Here is a 17,767-nt window from a genome sequence, read left to right as displayed (position 1 = left end):
TTAGTTCTATGAAAATTTAAATAGGCATGTAGCGTTTCTAAGACAATTGATTATATTTTGTCAAGGACCAGCCTTCTTACCAGGGTAGAGGCATGGGAATTTAAGAAATATAAGTAAAGAATATGAAGATGCATTAAAATAAAAAGTCGGAAATCATGGAAAGTATTGGTAGGGCATTCCAATGACAGAAATCCTGAAATTCACTAACGTTTATTTTTCCACAATTTTATACCCATCATAAAAGGTGGGGCTTGGTTGGGGGTGTAGTTAGGGCAGACGTACATTTGCATATCCTGACTACCTATCAGGATGGCTTGGACTTACTAGAATGAGCTATTTTAATTTCAAAAGAACTAAGCAATCACCTCCTGACTTAGGACATGCAACAATGATTGTCAAATCTCCAAACTCTGACTATCAGACATGGTAGAAGTGGGCTGGTGTTTTTTGACCTCCACAATATTTCAAACAAACACTAAAGAAATAAAATATATGAACATGATGAATCTATAAAGTGTTTTTTAGAGGAAAGTTTTGTAACATAATCTTCAAACCTATTTCAAATATCATATTTAAGAAATTTCTGCATTTTATTCTGGCAAATCAAAATATTGATTCACCAGAGAACAAGTCAAAATAAAGCAGAACTAAAGATAACCAGAAAAAGAATTGCCATAGAACTCTTATGATATAAGATTAACAATTTACTCCAGCAAACTAGTTTGCTATTTCTTTTGATGTACTATGTCAGTGTGGATGGAACCAAAGCTTCAATAAAATGAACAAAGTGCAATACATATCAACATTCTGAAATATGTTTTTGAGTTTTCTGCAGTTCCACTTAGGAGAAATATTTTACCTATATTTAATAATTGTTATTTAAGATCCTATAACGTATTAGGTAATGACAATATCTATCACCCACTTTTCCTGGTCTTGACTAGTAATTATTCACACACATGCACAGACACACACACAGACACACACAGAAGAGCATTGTGTGCTATAGCTAGTCTCTTTGATTACTTTTGGTAAATATTTTTACTTGTCTGTTTCCAGACTTAGTATTCCATGTTATAGAAATAAACCATGTTCTTTCTATGTTGGACTCCTTATATATGTACCATGCATCATTACTTTCCAGTTACTAGCAGATCTGGAAAACAGTTCGATGTTTGCTGATGATCTGGAGTGTCAGAAGCTATTAATGGAAGCTATGAAGTATCATCTCTTGCCTGAGAGAAGATCCATGTTGCAAAGCCCTCGTACAAAACCTAGAAAGTCAACTGTGGGGGCACTTTATGCTGTGGGAGGTATGGATGCTGCTAAAGGTAAAAGCAACACATTAATTAATTGGGAAGCTGTCTCCATTTGAACAAAGAAGAGATATTTCTAACAGCCTCCACGTTATAAGGACACTATTAAGTCCTTGTTAAGTAAGTGTATCGGAAGCTGATTTTTCATTAATAGGGTAGTTGGTGTGATTTTTTTATTACCTCATTTTCCTCTTTATCTTATGGATCATCATCTGTCAATTATGATTTACTTAATTCTTAATAGAGATTTTACTTTAAGAACACAATACTAGGTTTGACTATTCAGTTTTCTCTTTCAAACCTTTACAGGGAAATTTTATTTATCTATACAGCTCTATCTATCTATCTATCTATCTGTCTGTCTGTCTGTCTGTCTGTCTGTCTGTCTATCTGTCTGTCTGTCTCTATCATCTTTCTTTCTTTCTATTCATGTTTCTATTTTTGAAAGAGATAAATGTATTTTCCCAAATACAATAGTGACATCTAGTTAGTGTTCTTAACTCTGCTACATGCTTAAGGACTAATTATAAAAAATACTGAAATGCTAACAGTAAGATCCCCAGTTTGAATTGCAATATAAGCTTAATTTTATATAAATAAAACTTCCATGAAATTAAAGGATCAGCTTCTGAAGCCATTATCCTTCCCTGTCTTGAAAAATTTTGTCTATGGCTTTATTATTATCATGTGACTCTTTCATTTTTATGATTCTTTTGGCTAAAATAACAAAGCAAAGATTATTTTTTATTCTATTTTACATACATGGGTGTTTTATTTTCATACATTATTGTAAATGCATGTTTAGCGCCCATGAGTAAAATCTCAAGAAGATTAGAAGATACTTCAGATCCCTTGGGATGAAGTTACAGGTTGTTTTTAGCCATTATGTGAGTGTTGGAAATAGAAACTGGGTCCTGTGAAAGGGCAACTGGTGATTTGCCAACTGAATCATCTCTTCAAACTATGGAAATGGTTTTATAAATAAGTTTATTGAGAAGAAAGTGAGACTACTGATAAATCATAAGCTGAAATTTTATTTGATACATTGAATAAATGACCTACAACTTGAAGGTTTATCCCAGTAACAATCCATTATTTCCATTTGAAACTGGAATAGATATAAGAAATATGCCAATTAATTACAAAGAATTTTCTATTGCTATAATAGAGTATCTGAATCTAAGAAATTTAAAACAATAAAAAAATATGAGCTTGAGGGACAGAAAAGAAAGAAAGTGAAAATAGCAAAGAACATATAGAAGAAAAACTTTGGTTTTTATTGCTGCCCATTAATTGTAGAATAAAGTAGTTTCACTATGATACTATAATGCATACATATAACATAGTTTTTTTAAAAAAAAAATATTTGCCCTCTATTGTATTTTCTCATCTCCTGTCTGATTGTTGCTTGGTAATAGTCTGCATTCGAATAACAGAGTATTTTGAGAGCAAAATTGATCAATTTGTGAGAGTAAATACTCATCATCTTAGCAGTTCTAATGCAAAAAACCTTTAAACATTACCATATTATAGATCAGCTTGTCAATATAAAAACTCTACAAAAGATATATCTAATTGAACACTTTTGAAAATGAGATTATAGAGGTAATAATTTCCAAAATTCTGGAACTACTTTATACAACTAGCGTTCTTCAGAAAATAACAAATACTATAGGATACCCTAATTAATTTCAGGTTTGACAGTTTCACATTTTACTGCTCTTTGATTGTCTTATTTTTTCAGATATTGCTTCCATAGCCTAGGCTGATTTAAAAGGTGATGGCAATCCTCCTACATCAGCCTCCCAAGTGCTGGTATTACACACATAAACCACTATACCTGCCTTTATTGCACTGAATAGAATAACATTAACAGCTTCTTGGTACTTAAATTAAAAACTGAAGGTATTAAGTGAAAAACATAAATGCAATTATCATTCGTTGAGATTTTTTTTTCTTTCGGTGCTGGTAATCAGTTCAGCGCTTTACTTATGCTAGGCTTATGCTCTACCTATGAGTTATAAATTCTGTTTCTAGTTTGTGATATCTTTAAAAACACAATCTGCAGTATGGAAACATTTCTAAGTATTGAGACTTTGTTCATTGTATTTATTAATTGTATTATGCACACATGTGTGTCACAGTGTGCATATGGAGACAATTTACAGACACCAGTTGTCTCCTTGGTATCAAACTTCAGTCATCAGGTTGAGCTGCCAGCACCTTGAGCCACTGAGCCATTTATCTGGTACAGTATCGAAATCTCTTATGTGTGTTTGTTGCATTAGCTCTATCTTATCATTTTCAAGTATTTCTTGTCTATGTTGTCCTTAAATGAAGAGGTTTTTTTTAAACAATGAAATGAGTGTAAGTGTACGCAGTTTTATATCTGATTCTAAAGATCAATGAAATAGGAACTTTTTAAAGCTGAACTCTATTACCACAGTTCAGTTTTTAAGGCAGGTAAACCTTTCATTTTGAGGGTCTCTATATAGAAACACCCTATAAAGCTCTATGGGAAGTTGACAACTATTAGGAAAATAGTAAGAGCTAGTAGTTTCAAGTACCTTTTGAATCTCTGACCATCATACTGGAAGAGAACTTCTATTATTTCTGCTTTGGGGAATTTAAGATTTGATAATCTTGAAATGTTATTGAATGAATTCTTACTAGAAGTTTTTTTTTTCCTTTATCTCCTTTGTCACGATTCTAGAAGGGATAGCAGTAAAACCCTCTGTACTATTTGTGGTTTCAGGTTCTTGAACAACCAGAGTGAGCTCCTATGATGAACAATAATACAATATAGAATTAGATACAAAATCTAAGTAGTATGTACAAAACGTTGAAAGGGTAGCATCTGCTTACATAAATCAGTATTATATTGAAAAACATTTATCATTACAGATTTTCACAGTGCTATATATGCCTTTTCTTATAGTATATTGTTTCAGTTTCCTTGATGATGCTTTTTGAAGTTTCACTTATTAATGTCTAGGAATATAGTACTCTATTATTAATTTTTTGTTCTGAATCATATAATAAATACAGAACTACAATTAAATTCAGACAACACACAAATGTCTAAAGCTAATACTAATGACTAGAATTTACCATAAAAGAACCATCAGAAAGCTGTAGTCAAATTCTGAGTCAAAATTTTAAATTTGAATAGTTGAATTATCAGAGATGATGACTAAAGAAACTGAGAAAGTCTTTAAAGTTCAAGATTCTAAAGTACTAATCCAAACTATTGTGATTGTGATAGAGAAGTGAAGTAAAATCTTACATTTTGTAGTTAGCCTACTACTCTGGATATCGAAATATTTCAAGTTCATTTTTCTATGATAGCCAATGTAGCCTTGTGTAATTTCCTAACTTATTACCTTTCCATTGTTATCTATATTTTCTTAATGATAAGCATAGTTTAATTTTGAATTCCAGTCTAAATTGACTATGATAATTTTCACTTAATAAACCAACAATAAAACAAATCAGAAGAATTATAAGAATGCTTCGTGAAAATTGTAATAAACAAAAACAAAACTTTCTCAGAAATCTGTATTTGAAATCATGTAACAATTTGAATGTATTTAAGTTTAACTGTATCATCTAAATATTTGTAGTGCAGAAAATATGACCCACATCAAAGTAAAATAGCTATTGACACAATATAAGCTCCACCTAAATTTTGCCTTTATATTCTCTTAGACCATCGCCTTACAGATGTCAATAACAACACTGCAAATGTTAACTTTATTTTCATTGTTACAGTGAAGCATTTTTCATACAAATCAACCAGTAAAGACCATGTGGGAAGTGTTTTGCTTGTCCCTCTGATAAAGTATAGGAATGAATACAAATTAAGTCTACTTTAGTTTTTTCATTATATTCATAGTCATTGTGATAAATCAGCCTTCTCTGAAAACTCTCAGCAGCAACTCGAGTAAATTACAAAATGCAATGTTTACAGAAGTAAAAAAATTCATTATAATATTAGTTAGAATTTACTATTTCACTGGTGAGAATATACTACTTCACTAAATTGATATTTCTGAAGTTTAACTTAAAACTTTCATCAATAAAGTAATTCTTCAGAATTCTTTAACTTCAGCTGCAATTCTTCACATAACTGCCATAACTGCCATGAAAATTTTGGACAAATAATGCCAAAACCTTATGTGAAATGAATTGTAGTTCATAATTATTTAGTCCTCTGTCTAATGTTTAATTCATTTTAAGTAATTTTAAACACACACATGTCTATAAACATACAACAAAAAAATCCTTACATTGTAGAAAATACAAAGAAAATTATTAGCATAATTAAAATTTCATTTCACTGGCTATAGTAAACTGTAGAAGGAAATAGTAATTCATCCTATATTTTATATAAATATCCAATAAAAGAACTAAGATGTGAGCTTTATATTTATGTATTTGAAACATGTATAGGTACCACCAGTAATTGCCCACAATTTTATTTCATGCATTATTTAATATTATCATTTAAATCATATTTTCATGTCAAAACCACATATACTATATTGTGCTCAGGGTTCCAGTTTAATTTAAAAGCAGTGGAACTATTACTCCTTGCCTTATATATCAGATAGTACTGTTAGTTGAGCTAGTTAAATTAATTTGAACTCTCTTTCCTGCTGGAATGTTGTGAATTAGAACACATAATATTAAATAACCGCACTTATAATTTTAACTTGGTTTCATTATTGCTAATTACATCTTTAACAGGTACTACTACAATTGAGAAGTATGACCTCAGAACCAACAGTTGGCTCCATATTGGCACTATGAGTGGTCGTAGACTTCAGTTTGGAGTTGCAGTTGTTGATAATAAACTTTATGTCGTGGGAGGAAGAGATGGTTTAAAAACTTTGAATACTGTAGAATGTTTTAATCCAGTTACCAAAACCTGGGTTGTGATGCCTCCTATGTCAACACATAGACATGGGCTTGGTAAGATATTTCTGTATAATTTCTGTATAATTTCTCAAAAACATGTAGAAAACTTTTCATACTAGACCAAGGAGCACTTAACAAGAAGTTATTCCAAGAATTACCGTGGCTTAAAGGTTCTGGGAAGGTTAAGCAAACTTGAAAAGCTCATGGAAATCTTTAATTGTAACAATGATATATTTTAATTCTATGTCCCTTCTACCAACATTTGAAAGGGTTATATTTCAGAGAAGAATTTTCTGAAGTTGTATTTTATGGAGAATATAAAATGCAACAGAACACTTTCCTCAGGCTCAATTGGGTGTAAAATTTTTGACAATGGTAAAGTATTATATGCTCTTGTCAGAAAATTATGCCTCTGTACAACAAGCAAATTTGCCTTCACTAAGAGATTAAGAGATTTTTGGATGCATATACAGGATAAATATATTTATGGTTAGTACTTTTGCTGCTCAGAGCTCTAAAGCATAATTAAGGAAGAGATTTTTACACAGTTTATGGATAATTAAGGTTGTGTAGAATATTGGAAAACGTTAATTCTCTTGAATATATATCAAGGTACATTGATCGCTGTATACTACGTTCTATGTGCTTAAATATTATAATTTTTATTATAATAAAATATATAATATAATATATTACATGTTATTATATATAATAAAATATATAAATATAATAAAATTATAATAAAAATATTATAATTTTTAAGATTATAAATCTTAAAAAATGAAGTATTTGACTTTTTTTTACACAGTATGCTTTTATGATATTTTTAAAATTATGTGTTAGCAAATACATCTATATGTGGGCTTACAAACATGCAAATGGTGCCTTGGAGATCAGAAGAAATTATTAGATCTCTTGAAGCCAGAATTGCAGGCAGTTGAGAACTGCCAGACATGAGTGCCATAACTGAACTCATCCAGTTCTTGATAAGATCAGTACCCACTTTTAACCACTTAGTTATTTCTTTAATTAGCAAAATAGTCTTTCATATGGTACTATGGTACTAAGTGTCAGTTCCAGGACTGGAATTTTCTCACCATTTGTTTTGTTAAGTTGTTTCTGTTAAATCATATACAATGTAGTTATTATTCATTATATCACTGTAATTCTTATGCATGTGCGTGTCCTGAAAAGAAATAAATGAAAGCTTTTAAAAATGCAATCTAATACGTTAGCAATCACATATGTGAGAAGAATGTACAAAAAACAATGAGAGTCTGATTATTGATAGCTTTCAATGAAATATAACGGTCAGGGGAAGTTTTTCTACAATAATAATACCATATTTAGCCTCATATGTAATCAATTAATGACTCACATGGGCAGAAAACTATTTCAGATACAAAATAAAGTTTTTAAAGCAGTTTGTTGGTTCAAAAGTGGAATTACATGTACTGCATGAGGCATAGGTAAGTGACCCTTTATACTATGCTATCCTTTAGGTGTAGCGACACTTGAAGGACCAATGTATGCTGTTGGAGGTCATGATGGATGGAGTTATCTAAATACTGTAGAAAGATGGGATCCTGATGGACGTCAATGGAATTATGTGGCCAGCATGTCAACTCCTAGAAGCACCGTTGGAGTTGTTGCATTAAATAACAAGTAAACTTAAATACAGAAGCTCTTTGTTACCAGACCATGTAGTACAGAATTTCTGTGTTATGATCATCAGTCAGTAAACATTATAAATTACCAGATCATCCTTATTAGCATTATAAAAGTCATTTGTTGGGATCTTCCTTTCTTTGTGATAGAAAATAGTTTTCTTCAATAAATGCTACATTAAAAATTTTATAGACTCTATTCAAAATTTGGTCCTGGAACCAGAAATAAAAGCAATCTTTGGGGAAAATTTTACATCTTAGTATTATCTTAAAAGAATCAGAATATGCATTTTACTTAAATCTTTAGGAAAATTATATACACATGAATTTGAAGAACACTATTTTAGATAATCATTTCCAATTTGCCCTAAATAAGTGGCATATTTTGCATTGTGAATTACTCTAAATTTAAAAAAATATTTTGTCTGCTAATGTTTATGAATAAGGTAAGTTATTGTTCACCAATCTCTCCTCTGAGAGTTTAAGGTGCACAAGTAATGAATTCCATTTGCTTTTGCCCTTCCTGAAGACTCACATTTTTCTGATTCTCTCAAAACAAGCTCTCCTGACGTTTCCAAACCTTGGTTTTTTAAATTTTTATTTTTCTTCTATTATTAAGATTATTAAATAATTACATCATTCCTTCCTTTTCCTCCCTCCAAACTGTCCCATATACCTTTCATATCTTTCTTGCAAACTTAAAGTTCCTTTTTCATTGTTTTCACATTCATATATGTATATTCAATTACATATATATATATATATATATATAATACAACCTGCTTAGTCTGTATAATGCTACTTACATGTGTGTTTTCAGAGACATGAAACCACTCAAAGTCACCTATATGGTAGCTTACATGGTAAATAGGTCAGACAATAGGGTAACCAGTGTCAAGATTTATGGGATTCTGTACTACTAAGTATAAAATTGGTACCTGAATATTAATGAGCTTAGTAAAAAATCAGCACAGGTGTATTTTAGAACTCAACAGACAAAGAAATAGTCAATAGTTAAAACAGAAGAGAGATTTCTATCAAGAATATTTTAGGGTTTTACATAATTGTAAACTGACTGTTCTAATCAGATGATATCAAGTGATTCAATTCCATAACCCCTCTATACACCATACCAGATTCAAATCATCAACTTGAATTTATTTCATTTTGCTTTATTGAATTATATTTCTTTCAAGTCAGTGTGAAAGAAAGTTTCAAGCATATGGTTTGGCAATTGTTTATCTTCTATATTGTTACAGTATAATATTTAAATTAAAGCATTATATATTATAATAATTGACATTTAAAGTCATTAAGCAACGTTTAATAGTTATATTTTCTTCCTAATGATAATCCACCTTCTTAATTTTATTACATTTCTTTAGTTGACTTATATAAACATCTTTTAGGAAAAATATTATATTTCATACTAAGCAGTTCATACAAGACAGAAAGTATAAAGTGAAACAGTTTAGCCTCCTGTAACTGCAACTTTGTTGAAACTGATTGTTGGGACTACATATGAAAATAAATCTTCTTGAGACCTTCTGAATTTCTGCACATAAATATTTTTCAGATCTTTCAGTGTTAAGTCAAATTTTCTTTGACAAAAATAAAAGAGGGTTGTTTGGAATAGACTAGGCTTTACCAAGTGCCATAGATAAATACTCATTCACAAATCCAGTCTTTCTGTTGACAACAGCAATGGACTAGAACATACATTATGAAGTGTGAGAAAATAGAAATGCCTTCATTGTCATTTATGTAAATGAATTTTGTTTGACCATGTACACACATATGGGTATATATGTATGTGTTTATATTTTTTGTAGGCTGTATGCTATTGGTGGGCGCGATGGAAGTTCCTGCCTCAAGTCAATGGAGTACTTTGACCCACACACTAACAAGTGGAGTCTGTGTGCTCCAATGTCAAAAAGACGTGGAGGTGTAGGCGTAGCAACACACAATGGATACTTGTATGTTGTAGGAGGACATGATGCTCCTGCTCCTAATCATTGCTCCAGGCTTTCTGACTGTGTAGAAAGGTATGTTTTTATACATGTGGTTATTTGAACTTTTTAAATGAGACAAAAAAATGAAACTACCAAAATGTCATCGGATACATTAGTTTTTAAAATAAATTTGTACATTGTAACATTCTACACTTATGCTTAAACACAAAGTATTTTGTAAAAGGTGCACAAAACTTTATGAAACATATTTGTTTAGTTATGTTATAAAATAGTGACACAAAAGAGATAAATGAATAAGGACATTTTATGCAAAGTTATCAATCAGTCATAATATTCAAATCAAATTAAGTTTACTGTTTCAAAACTCAATTTGGTCTTCAAAGTGATAATAAAAGGACTATCAAAAATATGGTCAGAATTTCCAAACAAAGTTACTTTTCTAAACAGCAACTTACTTATTGCAATTAATATTTCCTTTCTCAAAGCTAAGTTTATAGTTGGTTGTTTTTACTCTTTTCTCTTTGAGGGCCCTCCACCCAGATCATAAATAAAGACACAGAGACCTCCTCATACTTATGAATACTCGACCTTAGCTTTGCGTGTTTTTAGCAAGCTTTTCTAATTCAAATGTTCCCATTTCTCTTTAACTTTGTTTTGCATCTGGGCTTTTTACCTTTCTTTATTCTATGTATCTTTTTTTCTTCTTAATCTGTGGCTAGGTGGCTGGCCCCTGGTGTCTTCTCCCCTCTTTCTCTCACTTGTCTCTCTTTATCTTCTCTAGTTTATTCTCTCTACCAGGCAATCCCACCTATCCTTCTCCTGCCTAGCTATTTATTGGTCATTCAACTCTTTGTTAGATGAATCAGTTGTTTTAGACAGGCAAAGTAGCATAACTTTACAGAGTTAAGCAAATGCAACATAAAAGAATGCAACACATCTTTATATTATTAAACACATATTCCACAGATTAAACAAGTATATCTTTCACTAATATTCCATGACATTTCCCCCTTTTTCTAAATAAAAATAAAATATTTTAACTTTAACATTGTAAATATATACACAACAAAAGCAATTCTCAGGCTGGAGAGATGGCTCAGCAGTTAAAAGCACTGACTGCTCACCCAGAGGTCTTAAGTTCAATTCCCAACACCCACATGGTGGTTCACAACCATCTGTAATGAGATTTGGTGCCCTCTTCTGGCCTGCAACCATGCATGCAGATAGAACACTGTACACATAATAAATAAATAAATCTTTTTTTTTTTAGAAAAAAAGCAGTGATCAAGTAAGAGTTACATTTACAATTCAGTTCATTTGTATTTAGCAAATTCAAAATAAAATGCTCCATTAATTAATTATCTTATCTTTGTGATTCTGAAATTTTATGCCTAATTTATTTTCTATCATGCCTAAGTAAAACTATTACTCTATTTACTCTTTAACTTCACCAAAAATCCCAGATGAATGTAATATTACTTAATAACAGAGACATCATGTTTTCTGGACATTCACCCAATGTTTCTTTGCAATGCTGGGACTTCCATTTCAGCCTACAAGCCTAGCATTTCTGGCATACTTTTCAGTGAAGCAGGATTCTTGAAGGACTGTTCCATCTTGTCCTGGCAAAGTTTAACATTCTTTTTCCTGTGTGCTATAGTTGCCACATTGAAAACAAACTCCATATGGAGTTTCTTCAATGTCCATCATTCTTTTATGAAGTAAATTGTTGTTGTCAAAAGCAGATGTGTCTCATTATCATGCAAAACCTTAGACTATTAAACATCTTAACTGCCACATTCCATAGGTCTTTTAAGTGTTTGATTATCAGCTATCTGTCTAAAATATACTTACTTAACATTGAAAATATATCTAAAATAATTAAAAATCTCATTAGTATATATTAACTACTCAATCCATATCATAATTATACATTGTATTTCTAAATGAGCTGTATAAGCACAATACACAAAATAAAAGTAGAAACATATATACATTATAACAAAAATAACTTTAAATTTGTATACATATACCAAAATACATGCCTAAGCAAAATAACAGAGATTAATAATTGTATTCTTATCCTATATTGCTATATTTCTTAAATGAAAACAAACATCCATAACCCACCAAATAACCAACAACCATCACTCCGTCTTTTTGGAATGTACGTGTCATATTCTCCAAATTGCTTCCTGATATCTGTGGGTGAACGCTTCTTTAAGGGTTCCTGTAAATATTGAGATAATGGCCAAGTCCTGACAGATAAGATATAACTTTTACTGATATATATCACCTATCAATATCAGCAGCCCTTGCCCAATCAAACCTGATCCTTATCAACCTGGAAGGAATCCACAGTTTTTGTTTCTTGTAGAAATAAAAACAAAACTTGTTCTCCGAAGAAATGCATTTTTAAAAATTAAGATAGATCTAAAGTAGGTTGGTTCCACTTAACAGACTAGTTCACAATCTCATGTCTGTCAGCCTGCTGCCATTTGCTTATAGCAATCAAAGAATTCAAGGTCAATAGAGCAATATGTAGGATACAGACTCCATGTGTGTTTTCAAAATTTACATGACTTATTCTTTTTTATATTACTTTGCTTCTAGCTATAAAGTTGTGTCATTATTTTTTTACTTTTTTAGTAACTAATTTTACCTTGTCTTTTTTCTTAAACATACATTCATTGTAACCTGTTTAAATGTTTCCCCATCTAAACCTCTTTTACTGAACATAGTATAGTTGTTTTTGACTGCATGAGTCTTTCAGCTGCTAAGTGGTGTGACTAGGACCTCTGCTGCACTTTTAGCCAGCCTTTCTTAATTTAAATTATCCCATTTTTTCTTCAACTATGTTTTTCCTCTGTGTTTCTACCTTTCTCTAGTCTATGTCTTTCTTCTTACTCCATGGTGGCCTGCGTTGTTGGGGGATTGAACCTTGGCCTCCTCGTTTCCTTCTCCTTTTCTCACTCTTCCTCTTCTTTCTCATCTCTCTCATTTATTCTCTCTGTCTGACGGCCCCAACTATCCTTCTTCTGGTAAACTATTGGCTATTTAGCTCTTTATTAGATCAGTCTTGTGTTTTACACGTGTAAAATAACATTGCTTCACAGAATTAAATAAATGCAACTTAAAAGAATGTAACACATCTTTGTATCATTAAAGAAATATTCCACAGCATAAATGAATATAAAACAAGTTAAAATAATATTCTACATCATGAGTTCTTTGAGTGGAAAACATTGGTTTAGATAAATAACATTAGTTGTTGCTTAAAATAATGATCATCTGTCTGCATTCTCTTTCAAAATAGACAACATACATAGGCACAAAAATAGTTAAAACAATTTGTTAACAATTCACAAATTATCTTTTGGATCTCAGAAAACACAGATGATATAGGGAATATTCCCTTAAAAAATTCATGGAGCAGGTAGAATTTTTACTTTGTAGACATATATTTCTGTTGGAATTTTCTTACTAACACACACAAACACACACACACATATACACACTCAAACACAGAAATGAACAGAAATACACAAATGTCACACACATAAAAGTCATTACTATAAAGAATGAGAAGGTTTTCCAGTTTTCTGGTTTCCATCACTGTTAACCAATCTTAACTTAATGGAGGAATTGACTTATTTAGGTTATAATTCACTTTTGAGGAAGAAAAGTTAGGAATTGCAGCAAGAATATGGAGGCAGAAATGAAAGCAGAGATTGTGAAGAAACGCTACTTGTTCCTCATGGATTACTGAGCTTGTGTCTTTATACAGCCCAGGTGCATCTGTCCTGCAATGGCATTGCCAGTTCACATTGACCATTAATCAAGAAAGTGCACACAGGCATGCCTTCAGGCCAATATTTTGGAGACAATTCCTTAATTGAGGTTCCCAATTTTCCAGTGATTCCAGTTTGTGTCAAATTGACAATAAACTAACCAGCAAAACATAAAAAAGTGTTTTAAGTTTACGACATTATTACTTGTTGAAAAATGATGACTTGCCCATTTCCCTGGAATTGTCTTAACCATTACTTAACATAGAAGAATTTAACTTGGATGATTCCCAATCCATCAGTGTTTATTTTCTATAATGTTAACTTAAAAATACAGGTCAAGAAGTCAAAGAAATTCTTTCTAAGCATTCTATCATGTGTGCAATGAGCCCATTATTAAGTCTCCTGTTTGCAAGATCATTAGAAATCTCCATTAGAATTAATGTGTTTAATTTATGTGTCTTTAAAGACTGAGTGAAAAGACATATAAACAGGAAGATAAGTGGAGTCATTCTAAGTTGAATATAAAAATTTAGTCAGTGTGTTGCTTCATAACTACCACTCCATGTCTTTATAGGTTTCATATTAACTAATAATTTCTTTTCCGTCTTAAAATTCAATATTTCCTGAACTGGGTTAAAGCCAAGTGCTAGTGCCAGAACATTTGTCAACAATATTAAAAACCTAGTTTCGATTCTCAAGAATGCCAATAATGAAGAAATTAAGCAAAATCATAATAATCAACATTTTCTGAATTAAATAATAACCTGATAATATAAGTATTTTGAGATCTTACTATGCATTAATAGAAAAGACTTGAGAATTTATAAAAAACATATAAGTAATCCCCTCTGTGAGTTTTCACTCATCTCTTCTACATATAATTAATTAATTTGACTCACTATAGACTCAATTACATTATTGATTGGAAAATACTACACATAGAGAATCTACTGTAGCTTTTCTCACTCTAAGTTTCAAAATACCATAACAATTTAATATGACACAGAAGGACATTCAGAAATATAAAAGATACATAAAGATAATCTTGATAATTTGTACTTTTCTGATAGTATTAATATATTATTGAATTAATTTCAAATTCAGAAAAAAGTTAAAATGAGACATTTTAGATATCTATTGAAAACTTTTTAAGATTAAAGATGTACTTCTAATATAATTAGTAAAAGGTGACATATAAAAAAACACTTTCAATGTGCTTTTACAATTAGGTCAACGTGGTTAGAGAGCATTTCATGTATACTTGTATTAATTTATTTTTCACACTTTTTAGAGTCAATGTTACATAGTTTAAGCATACAGGTCAAAGTTATAGAAAACTTGTCTATGATAGACTTTAATGCCAAATTTATATAGCATGTGAATTGAGTATGGACAAAAGAAACGCATGATGGAAAAAAAAAGCACTTTTTCCATATGCTTTGTCTGCCCTCTTGTGGCTAGAGAGAGCTATACCATGTGTATATTTTTTTAATTCTTTATTTTTTTTAACTCTTTTGTATAGCAAACCTACGGTTGATAATGCTTTTCAGTGTTCCTAATTATGTATTTTACACAATAACACATTTTATTAATATCTATTAATTTTCATTGTGACATTACTGAATTTTCCCTCTCAATTTTCTTCCTAAATCTCCTAAGATATGATCCAAAAAGTGATTCGTGGTCAACTGTGGCACCTTTGAGTGTTCCTCGGGATGCTGTTGCTGTATGCCCCCTTGGAGACAAACTCTATGTTGTTGGCGGATATGATGGCCATACATATTTGAATACTGTTGAATCATATGATGCTCAGAAAGATGAATGGAAAGAGGTATTATAGTAAAAATCTTCATGTTATTATATTTTATAATTTAAGGAGCTTTTAAAGCTTAGTTTTAGGAATAATTTCACATTATTACTCTGTACAAACGCATCAGATATTTTCTTGGTAGACAAGTACCCAAGAGTTCTAGATTCTGACTTTGGATCTATCACTGTCTTGTTTGATCATTCAAAGCATAAACACTAACAAAATAGCAGTATAACTATATATATGTATATATATATATAATTTATATATATAATTCTTGTGATCCATTATTTCATTTAATCCTCAAAATAATTTTGAGTAGTAGTATCATTAGCTGTGTGAAAAAGCACAATTGAAAAACTGAGAAAATTGTCACAAATGTAAAAACTTAATGCTGAAGCACCTGATCTTCCAGTAGCAATCTACCTGCATTCTACAGTCTACAATGATCTGAGCTGCAGTTTTCTTATTTGAGGACAAGGCAAAAGTTGGGTCAAAGTAGGTAAAAACTCTTTGAAGACCCACCTTCTTGGTTATACTAAAGGCAGTGTTTCTTTTTTATTTGTGTTTTAGGAAGTCCCTGTGAATGTAGGAAGAGCCGGAGCATGTGTTGTAGTTGTGAAGCTACACTGAAACTTTCATTTGCTAATGCAATGGAATGGAATTATCACAAAAATGAAGAAATATTCTCTTTTCAGAAGTTGATAGCAGATTCAAATGCTGTTGTGTCGTTTTCATGTGTAGTTGAAATTGTTAGCATTCATAAGGCTGAAAATGTGGATTGCATGTTAGTGTTGAGTAAATGTACTGTCTCAGCTTATAATCTAATGCAAAATCCCATGGGCTATGTTTAGCCTCATTAGCATAAAATGTTAAATCACCTAACAAACATTTGGCAGTGGGCACTATTTGAAGGTGATGAATGCATTAACAGTTTTCATGTAAGAGTCTAGGAAGTAAAAATATTTTCTATTAAAGGTACTCTACCATCTGGAATAACTTAATAAAAAAGAATGACAGAAGCTTTGAAGCATACAGTCTTGCTTCAAACAATAGCTCACCTAGCTAATAATACCTCACATTTGCAAGAAGAAAGTGTTTTCTGTGTCAAGGGTGAAACAGGTCATTCACTAGTGTAATTTCCTATACTAATCACACAATGTCAAACTTTTCACAGGCTATTATTTTCAGTTAACTGTCTGCCAAAATATGTATATAGATTTTCTATCCCATGACATGATGTGTTGATAGATTCATTTGCAGTGAAGTATCATGATGTCGCATATACAATCTATAATCTGTAACAGTGAGTATTATAGTGTTACAAATTTTGCCTGAGCTTTATAAAGTGAGGGCCTCACTTGTGCAGAAGTTTATTCACTCCTAGTACATTTAATATGTTCTCAATAAACATGTTCCATTATGTTAACAAGTTGATCTAAAAAAGTTAAAGTTGAAAATATGGTGCACAATATTAACATATGGAAACACCAAAAAGTTTAACATACAAGTCAATTCTATAATTTCTCTTTACCTATCAATATCTGATTTTCTTTTAATTTCATAATCATGTTTACCTAGCAGTAAATAGTAAGGACACATGTACTACAAAACTACAGTTTTGAAAATAAAAGTAAAAAGAGTATTTGAGTAGTACTTTAGCTTTTATTATATTTTCATTTACACTACTTAAAGATAAAACAATATGTTAAAATATTGAAAACGCATGTTTTTGAAGGTAACTTTTCAAATAAATGTTCCATTTTTGAATTTCTATAATAACTTCTCATAAATGAACTTCATGTTGTAGAATATCAAAACAAACAACAAAATCCAGAGTGATGCTTATAAAATGCTACTACCTATTAATTTTTTTTTAAATTACAGCATAAGTTGAAAGAGGTATTTGTACTTTGGCAAACTGAATTTAAATAAAATGTTTTCCCTCTGACTATAATTATTGTCATTGTCATTCTAAAATATGCCCTGTGTGCGATTTTTCTGATGCTATAGTGTCCCAAAAGCTAAAATATTTTAATGCTAATACACAATTCCCCTCCTTTGTTTCTTATTTTGTCTATAATTCTCAACAAAGTGCTACAGACGTCTCCACATAAAAGGTGGCATAGAGAAGTTACCATACACAAAATAGAAAAAGAAGACTTTTCTGGATTTTAATGTTTATTTCAGCATATTTTAATTATACATGCTAATTAGTTGCCTTGTGACATTTCCTACATGTACATAAGACATGGTTATCATATTAATCCTTTACATACCATCTCTTTTC

At 30.9% G+C, this 17,767-nt stretch overlaps 1 protein-coding gene across 2 annotated transcripts in view; it reads left to right on the top strand.

The window, feature by feature from the left end:
• The window catches only part of Klhl4 (kelch like family member 4), an 84,987-nt gene extending 67,553 nt beyond the window's left edge, over positions 1–17,434 (top strand). The window contains exons 6-11 of one of the 2 annotated variants that reach the window (XM_048417960.3): positions 1,145–1,331; positions 6,066–6,290; positions 7,739–7,901; positions 9,736–9,948; positions 15,327–15,498; positions 16,051–17,434. In XM_048417960.3, coding sequence (XP_048273917.2) covers positions 1,145–1,331; positions 6,066–6,290; positions 7,739–7,901; positions 9,736–9,948; positions 15,327–15,498; positions 16,051–16,110 — 1,020 coding nt within the window. In that variant the 3' untranslated portion in view covers positions 16,111–17,434. The remainder of the gene's footprint in view (positions 1–1,144; positions 1,332–6,065; positions 6,291–7,738; positions 7,902–9,735; positions 9,949–15,326; positions 15,499–16,050) is intronic. The other variant, XM_048417961.3, reaches the window with a different exon arrangement.
• Positions 17,435–17,767: the final 333 nt, after the last annotated feature.

The sequence above is a fragment of the Myodes glareolus genome, chromosome X (assembly GCF_982192425.1).
Source record: "Myodes glareolus chromosome X, mMyoGla1.1, whole genome shotgun sequence".
Classification (NCBI taxonomy): domain Eukaryota; kingdom Metazoa; phylum Chordata; class Mammalia; order Rodentia; family Cricetidae; genus Myodes; species Myodes glareolus.
The sequence above is the reverse complement of the archived record's forward strand: the minus strand, read 5'-3'. Positions and strand labels throughout refer to the sequence as shown.